Source organism: Diabrotica virgifera, chromosome 10, assembly GCF_917563875.1.
Source record: "Diabrotica virgifera virgifera chromosome 10, PGI_DIABVI_V3a".
Taxonomy (NCBI): Eukaryota; Metazoa; Arthropoda; class Insecta; order Coleoptera; family Chrysomelidae; genus Diabrotica; species Diabrotica virgifera.
Genome location: NC_065452.1, coordinates 109953715 through 109963632, shown reverse-complemented (window position 1 = coordinate 109963632; position 9918 = coordinate 109953715). Strand labels below are relative to the sequence as shown.

The window sequence follows — 9918 nt, the reverse complement described above, 5'->3', positions numbered from 1 at the left end:
TCACTTCGCTCTGAATGACACTCTCTCTATGCTAATATTTAACTCTATGGTTATGACGCGGATGACGTGAAATGGTAAGTAAATTAGACGGAGTATATATTATATTTGTTTATTTAACTGACAAGGACAAGTATCCAAATGTCATATAAACGTCAAACGCAAACGTCATGGTCAAAATGTAATCAAAATCAAGATGATTTTAAATTCGTAATTCGTGTATGGATAATTTTTTGTATAGACATAGAGTGTATTATTCAAAAAATGCATATGTTTTATTACATATTTATAATATAACCATGATAAAATTATCTGATTTGACAGAGCGCATAGAGCATTCCACATTTGTACTGGTTCACGCTTTGTACACTTTTACGCAACCACTGGTGGCTAAATATCTATTTTTATGAATAAATCACATGATAATGATATGTGGAAGTAGGATTAACTGAGTTTATTTTTCTTTTGAAGCGCTGATAACTTAAGGATGACCTCTCTAGAGATAAATGACCCCCCTGCGGAACGATGTCTATATAAACTGGTAATTCAACATCAAATTCATAATAGTAGTTACTTATTGTCAGTGATACAGTTACAGCAACCAATATAATATTCGTTGGTTACAGTGATAATAATCTAGCATTATTTTTGTTCAAAAAATATCTTTCATTGTTTGTAGTGTTTTGTTTTAACGTGTTTTTGACTATTTTAATTTAGTGAATTTTTTTGTTCGATCTGGCAGCAAAGGAAGGAATGCTGAGAACTACCAAGGACTGCCTGGCACTTAGAATCCGTATTAACTCCTTACACCAAACTTGGAAGTGGTTGCATCAAACTATCGCCCTTCACGACTATCTCACTGCCCTTACATCAGCTTCTAAAAACGTGTGTTACATCAACTTCTTAACACATTAAGGTACTTTTTAAAGGCACAACATCTACAAAATTAATATTCGTAAATACTCTCATACTATATATACATATTTCAAAATGGCATTATTCCAACGTACCTACACAAGAGCAATTGCTTTGATTTCAAGAAATAACAAATCCTACTCAACATCGTCAGACCAAAACATTAAAAAATCTGTGTTCGTTTCCCAATCTAAGGACATTTATACAAACTTAGCATTAGAAGATTGGTTGTATCGTAATTTTGATTTTAAAAATCACCACGTCTTGATGTTGTGGCAAAATGATCCTTGTGTAGTTATCGGCAGACATCAAAATCCTTGGCTTGAAGCAAATGTCAACGAGTTGCCATATATTGGCGAACAAGGAGTTCAACTTGCTAGAAGAAATAGTGGAGGAGGCACTGTGTACCATGATAACGGAAATCTAAATCTTACATTCTTTACACCTAGAGATCAGTATAATAGAAAATACAACCTGGAAATTATTAGTAGAAGCCTTTTCAGAAATTACAACATGAAAGTGGATATTTCCCCCAGAGAAGATTTGACGATAAGAAATTTGAAAGTATCCTTTTTTACTATTTAATTTGGTATACCATAATAAATATCTTCGTCTTTAACTAATAACATATTTAGTGTTTAGTTGTAGCACTATTTAAAACAGAATATAGGGACATAATAAAATAAGTACTTTACGTATGTGATTTATTATTATTACTGTCACTGCAGCTTCTATACTAGATTTACAATCAAGATGCAGTAGAAATAAACAAACCAAGACACGTTAAATGCTACTAGGTGCACTCCCAAATCATAATTTACAACATATGTACATTGTAAATCCCAAATCATAATTTCAAAAGTTTATACATTGTAAATTATGATTCGGGAGTGCTCCTGTGCTGTCTTGGTTTAGTTATTTCTACTGCATCTTGATTGTAAATTTAGTATAGTCATAATCCCCATCTGGTTATATTTATAAATTATTTTACACTTTAAACATAGCAATAGGTGTATGCCTCTTTCTGCAATTTTAAAATTTTCCAAATAAAACTTTTGAACATAATTCTAATTTTTGATATTTCAGCCACCACTTACTTACGTTTCTTAAATCAAGTGTGTTTTGATTTTCTGTTAGCAACAACTATAAATAATACTATCTTCTCGTTTTGCATTTTCCAGCATGTTTTTTAATACGACCACTCTATACTGAGGGTTTCATCCTCTCTTTTATTCATATGGTTCTCAATATATTATCTGCTTACTTGACCTCTCACATTTTGTAAATATTGGCATAATATTTAAATTGAAATTTAACTTGTATTGGCTTTCTAGTGTTTATGCAAGTACTTCTTTCAGGAGTATTGTTTTCCATTTGCTGAACTTGCCTGTGTCATATGAACTGCTTTTGTTATATGTCATCCATTATTGTACCTTCTATTCTCATGCGTTCTATGGGTTCTTCAATTCTTATTCTCTCCCTTCTCAAAATCCTTAGAGTTTACCTTATTAGATCAATTTCTGTGGCTTCTATATTATTTCAGTTTCTCTCTGTTAATTTCCACATTTCACATCCTTATAAATAATAGCATGCTTTTTATCATAGTTTCACAGATATTAAACTTTCTCTTTTTAGTTATATTCTTGATCCAGAGAATTCTGTTGAGGCATCCCATAGCTTTTCAGGCTTGTATTATTCTGATTTTTATTTGTTGGTCATCTGTTCCTTCTCGATTGAATATTGTTGCTAAATATTTGTTTTCATCAATTTCAACAATCCCCTATCTCCTTGTTATCTAGTACAAGATTTTTCTTCTTTTTTAGCCCATTTCTATCCAACTTTGGACAGCTTTTACAATATCAAAGTGTGTAAATAATTTATTTCTTTAGCTGAGTGCTTTCAACATAAACGTCATCATCGGAGCTAATGGTCAAATAGTAAAAAGTACCGCCACAATTGAGGTGTAATCATGTGCATCTTATGAATATAAATGTGATTTTTGATTGCAAATGTTAACTTCTTTGTCCTCCATATAACACCAAACAGTAAAAAACAGAAAAACGGCCACATACACGTTGCACAAAAACATAAAAAGTTTTTTCATGGTATGGGTATAGGCATCACCCATCCATTCTTGGCCTAGTAGTCAGTCAGCTGTCTCTACTAGGCCAAGAATGGATGGGTGATGCCTACACCCATACCATGAAAAAACTTTTTATGTTTTTGTGCAACGTGTATGTGGCCGTTTTTTCTGTTTTTTACTGTTTGGTGTTGTATGGAGGACAAAGAAGTTAACATTTGCAATCAAAAATCACATTTATATTCATAAGATGCACATGATCACACCTCAATTGTGGCGGTACTTTTTACTATTTGACCATTAGCTCCGATGATGACGTTTATGTCGAAAGCGCTCAGCTAAAGAAATAAATTATTTACACACTTTGACATACTACATTTTCTTTTCCTTTATTCATTCAAGTGTGTACAAACTTATCAGTCTTTCATCTATTTTTACAATATCGTCCTTCCATCATGTCTGAGGTCTTACTCTTTTTCCTGTGTACAGTCTCCAGTTTTGTATTTCAGCATTCCATCTTTTATCTTCCTGTCTCACATTGTGGCCCGCAAATCTTCACTTTAACCCTGTTACATTTTTTTACTTTTGTTTTCTCTCTTATCCATTTGCTTGTTTGATTTTCTGTCTTGCAATTTTATTCCCAACATGGATCTTTCCATTTTTCTTTGTGTACAAAGTACAAGGTATGCTGTGTCTATTCCATTGCTGAAATATTTGGTGTTTTCGCTATCAAATATCAGTCCCCATTTCTGATATTCTTCAGCCAACTTTCTCATTCGATATCTTCTTTATTGTTTGTTATGATGGCCTCACTATCTGAAAATTGTAGTGTATATAGGTAGCTTCAATGAAATTGAACAAATATTTTAAAAATTTTGAAAAACCAATCTGGCATTAGGTTGATATTCAGATACACAATAGTATTTAAATATAACAAACATACAATAGGTAATAACTATGAGCAATAATAGGGAGTGTACACCAGTTAAATATTCTTATTAAGTTATTGTGGATATCTTACTATTTAGCATTCCTTTTTCATTTCTGCTACCTGTACTAATACTGCTACTTGTATTTTTTCATCTGCCTTTGTTTTTATCATTATTTTAGTGGGATCTATTTTTGCTGTGTGACTATTTAATTTTGTCTCTTTATATTATATAGCATCAATGTTTCTGTATCAGCTTGTAATTATGTGGTCAGTCATACATAATACAGGTAAACTTTATTTCTTTTGGTATCCCATTCCTTACAAGATAATTTCTTGAAGACAACTATCCAACAGCCATTGTCTGTACATATTTTGAGGTATTGTGTCCCTTTCTATACTGATTTCATGCTTTTCTTAAATTAGCCTAGTTCTAGTTGTTGTGTCTATATTTGTGTGTATATTTATCTCTGTTCTCTGTATATGTTCTTTTTCAAATAGTTGTAGATATATCAGATGAAAATTGTTGAAATGAGATAATCATGATCATGGGCTTTATTTTCGTAGTTGTTACAAACATATTTTATTTAAAAATATATTAAATAATTTTGTTTATTGGTATTTTTCTGCATATATTTTTAGCTTTATTTTCTTAACTTAGTCTTAGCAGATATCTGGAACTGCTGCAAAATTAGGAAGAACTAATGCGTACCACCATTGTACACTTTTAGTAAATGTTAATAAAGTGGATCTGAGTATGGCTTTACAAAAACCCGAAGTAAGTTATACATATTTAAATATATAAAATCTTTTTAAATAAATCATTTATTTATAGGCTGACATTAAAACTAACGCTACACAGTCAGTGAGATCAAAAATCATGAACTTATGCGAAGAGAATCCAATGGTTAATGTAAAAAATCTGATAACATCCATAGGATGGGAATACATGAGGATGCATCCACTTAAACTGGTTGATGGGGGTATGGAGCATGCTAATAAACAAAATGGCTTCCAGCTGGTGAATCCTACAGAAGGATGGTTCCCAGGTAGGACAAATATATTCTATTCTTTAATATATTAAAATATATGAATCTGTATGAACGGTGTTTCCGAAAAAATCTTGTGAGTTTGTTATACAGAGTGTAACAAAAAAGCAGGTCATAAATGAAATCAAATATTCTAGGATCAAAAATAGTTTAATTAAACCTAAAAAAAGTTACAGCTCTTTTAAGTTACAAAATGAAAATCAATTTTTTCCAATATATCGAAAACTATTAGAGATTTTTTATTAAAAATGGACATGTATCATTCTTATGACAGGAACATATTTAAACAAATTATAGTGAAGTTTTTCCATTCCATAAAAGTTTTATGGGGGGTTTGTTCCCTTAAACTTCCCCAAATATTTGTGTACATTCCAGTTAAATTATTATTGTGGTACCATTAGTTTAACACAATGTTTTCAAAACTTTTTGTCTCTCTTTGTCTCTTTTTGAACATTTGTAAAATCCACCACATATTTTTAATTGGTTAAAACTGGATAAAAACTGGCTTATTTAAAAAGTACTAGGAGGCAAAAGTTTTAAAAACACTGTGTTAACAATGGTTTCACAATAATAATTTAATTGGAGCATACACAAATATTTGGGGGATTAAGGGAACAAAACCCCCATAAAAGTTTATGGAGTGCACAAATGTCACTATTATTTTTTTTAAAGATGTTCATGCCATAATAATGCCACATGTCCATACAAAAATCCAGAAATAAGGCAGCTACAAAATTTAACAATAGGGGAATATAACATTGAAGGGGTAAAAAACTTTACATACTTAATATCCCTCGCTACGTCTGATAACAACATTGCAGAGGAAGAATTTTGAATGTTGTCATGGCTTAATTAGACAGCTAAGTGACACTCTCTAAAATGGCGGAAAGATTATTAACCACCTTTGAAGGAAAGAAAGAAAATGAAATTTCACGAAGAAGATACAACTTTGAACTATACAAAATATACCAGGATCTGGATATAGTAAACTTAAAAATAAAAAAACAGAGAAAAAAAAACATGAAACAGATCAGAATGGAGAAGAATCCTGGAACAGGCCATGGCCAAGACCCAAAAACTGGCACTGGTGTGCCAGTGGTGATAAACTTTATCTTTATTTTTACGATAATGTATTTCATTATTAATAGTGATTGGTCATTCATTGACAATTTTTAAATTTGCACTTTTAAGATAGTAGTTGCATAAGTGAAGATACAACTGATCTGATACTCATATACCTAGCTGAATCGGTGCTCTTTCAAAACGTGAACATAATTTGAAAATTTTTTTTTCAAAATAAAGTTTACAAAAATAAAGAATACATGTTTTGTTTAAAAAATTGATCGCATTAGTGCTTAGGAGACTGATGATGGTATAATATAATGAATAATCAAGTTGCAGCTATTTGTATTATACAGTTGTCAAATTGAAAAGGTGCCATCCTCTATAATTTGGTCCGTATAGAAAATCTAAGAATATGCAAAAACACGTCAAATTTATTCGTGTGTGGGATATTTTGTAGACCAATTTTCAACCATATTAGTTGTTAGGTGGTTGGGTGATATACCTCATTTTAAAAGTCGTTCAACTTTTTTAAGAACACCACACACATTATATTTCTATTCAGTACTTTTGGAAAAATCAAGTGAAACCGTACATATATTAAGTATCGAGTTCAGAATTCCAAAATTTTTTTTGTAGTATTAAACTCCAAACTGAATTTTTTTTGGAGTATTGGAGTATTTTGAGTATTTTTGAAGTATTTTTGAAAAAATTAAGTAAAACCCTAAATATATTAAGTATCAAGTTCAGAAGCCCAAAAATAGAGTACAATTATTTAGTCTACAATTTGGTCCCTATAAAAAATCTATAAATATGCAAAAACACGTCAAATTTATTTGTGAGGGAGACATTTTGTAGACCAGTTTTTAACTAAATTATATCAACCCTCTAGCGGGGGCGGTCACAACCCCTAAAATCTTTAGTGGAAAGGGGGTTGAGTGATACCTCATTTTAAAGGTCGTTCAACCACCTTTTCAAAAATACCACATACAACATATTTTTTTTAGTACTTTTAGAAAAATCAAATGAAACCGTAAAGATATTATGTACAGTCGGAAAAATGAAAGAATACTTATTTTGTATTTGCTATCTTTTTCTATAACAAACGTTTGTTATTTATAGAAAAAGACAGCAAATACAAAATAAGTGATTGATGTGATCGTTCATGGGTATTCTTTCATTTTTTCGACTGTACGTATAGAGTTCAGAACTGCGATTTCTCCATCCCATTTGTCAAGTAGGTACTTCTCTCATCATTCTCTAAAACCCTAAAGATATTAAGTATTGAGTTCAGAACTCCAAATATTTTTGGATTATTGAGTCCAAGATATTTCGAAAAGTACTGAAAGTAATTATAACGTATGTGGCATTTTTGAAAAGGTAGTTGAACGACCTTTAAAATGAGGTATCACTCAATCCCACTTCCATTAAAGGTTTTTTGGGTTGTGTCCGCCCCTGCTAGAGGATTGATGTAATTTAGTTAAAAACTGGTCTATCAAATGTCTCCCTCACAAATAAATTTGACGTGGTTTTGCATATTTTTAAATTTTCTATAGGGACCAAATTATAGAGGGTGGCACCTGTTCAAATTGACACACTGTATAGTTCTGGATACCAGTTACATATTGTGACAAGTAAACCATTATTTTTTTTTTATTTCTAGGTTTGACTGAAATTAAGGAACAGCTTCTCAGTTGGAATTGGCAATATGAAAAAACTCCAAAATTCAACATAACTAAGTCCTTCAAGGTTCATGATACCCTAGCTGAAAACTATGGTATTAATGAGGACCTAAAGGTTAATATGGTTGTAGAGAATGGAAAAATTAGTGATATTAGCCTCTACGTGCCACCAGGTCTATCCTCTCAAGGTTTCTCAGGAAATGCTAACGTTATTACTAGTCTCATAGGCCACACATACTCAGAAGATGCAGTTCATGACCTCGAAATGATGATTAATGGATTGGTCAATGAGAAACTAAGATTTGGCTCAGAACATTTAAAGCAAGTGATGAATTCTTTCTGATCTAATCAGAATACATAGGTGGAAAAAACATACCAGTTATTTATACAATATTCAAATAAGTACCAAAGAGGATAATATTTTATAAATTTTTATTTTTAATATAATTTAAGTTTTCAACCAAAAATACCATAGAATTAGTACATAGAAGGTGGCATAGTGTAATTAAAAAATATATATATATTGAATGTGCCATTCTTATTTCTGATAGTTTGCTCAATATGGACTGGTATATTTTTCACCCAGAAACCTCAACAGACATTTTAGTTAATAGTGAAGTAATTTTTGCAAGTGTGATTTGCAATTACCAAAGTTACCAAATTAACTAACAAATTTTTGCAAGTGTGATTGACTACCAAAGTTTTAATGCTTAATGTTTAAGCTTTACCTTAAGGATTCTGTATGTATTTTATGAACGTTTCGATATATTGCTGTTATGATTTTCAGATTTTATATAGTTTAATATTTAGACAATTTAGTTTAAGAAAACGCTCCGTACTACCGGTGAACAAGAATTAATCATATCATTTATATTAATACAATTATTTTTAGTGCACAGTTGCCATCAAGTTATTGCAGAAAACCTCATTCTTAAGCTTACTACAAAGTGATTTGAATTTTAGTGGTGTGGTTAAGTTTCCAGCACAGGTAGAAAATAAAACGAGGCGCTCAGAGCAACAGTGGCCTAACCCACATCCCACAATTTTACCAAAATGCTTTTATTACATTAAAGTTATGCATTACCTACTTAAATATTTTCATATGCAGAGTGGCTCAAGCAACCATTGTTTGAGCTACTCTGCATCTGAAAATACTTAAATAAGGGATAAGTTTAATGTAATAAAAGTGTTTAGGTAAAATTGTGAGATGTGGGTTAGGCCACTGTTGCTCTGAGCGCCTCAAATGTTAATTTATTCTAAATTATTATACCTGCTATTCAGTATGGTTACATCTTGAAACTTAACGACAAGACTCAAATACAAATGACTGTAATAGGATTGAAATTAAGGTTTGCTGCAATAACTTAATGGCACCTATACTTTATAGTTACCTACTCTTGTGTTGACTGTGTGGATATTCAGAATATTTTCAAACACTTTATTTTGTGTTTATTTTTATGTAAGACTGGTTAAATCTATATTTAGTGCTTTATTTTTAATTTCATTTGCTTCATTTATAAAATTTTACTTTTACAAATTTCTTGTATTGATTTGGAGCTGTTGTGCCTTAACTAAAAGTATGGCAATAGTGTATAATTAATTAAAAATAAATAAAAAAGTACATACAAAATTTGTGGTGTTTTCTTTCCAAATTTTATCCATATCAACATTAGTTTCAAATGTTGCATATCTTAACAAACCTCATTAAAACCGTTCATAATACTAACCTATAAATAGTGGAAAATACTAATCTCAAAAATATACATAAAAAATATAATATCAACACGATGGTTTCAAAATTTAGGGATTTCGAGTTATGTGAGGTAAAGTTTTCATGTATGTACATTTAATTAAATAGAGTATCTAAGATTTAGTCGATGAAGGTGATAATTCAAAAATATTACTCCAGGGTAATAAGCTAGAAATAGACCATGTTCGGGACACTCAAAGATCCAGGTAGCTGACTACTTTTTTTAGTTATTGTAGACGTATAGGAAGAAAACCTACCTGTTTCCTGCCTAGATTCGCGTCCGTTTTTTAATTATTAACACTTTAGTGCAAAAATCGTGATTTTTTCGATTTTTTGCATCCCATTCAAAAGCTAAATGGTTGACATAAAATTACAAAATTTAATTTTTTAGAACATTGAAAAACCTTCAAAATGCCGATTTTTGAAAGTTAAAAAGTTAATTTGTTGCTACACAA

The 9918-nt window shown here is 30.9% G+C and overlaps 1 protein-coding gene across 2 annotated transcripts; it reads left to right on the top strand.

The window, feature by feature from the left end:
* Nucleotides 1-512: 512 nt before the first annotated feature.
* On the top strand, nt 513-9343 carry LOC114343206 (lipoyltransferase 1, mitochondrial). Of its 2 annotated transcripts, none has more exons than XM_028294014.2 (4): nt 513-1476; nt 4591-4698; nt 4756-4969; nt 7695-9343. In XM_028294014.2, exons 1-4 carry the CDS (start codon nt 988-990, stop codon nt 8054-8056), a joined length of 1173 nt encoding a protein of 390 aa, XP_028149815.1. In that variant the 5' UTR covers nt 513-987; the 3' UTR covers nt 8057-9343. The 2 variants fall into 2 exon arrangements, with proteins under 2 accessions (XP_028149815.1, XP_028149814.1); XM_028294013.2 differs by having other exon boundaries at nt 4588-4698.
* The last annotated feature ends 575 nt before the right edge of the window (nt 9344-9918 follow it).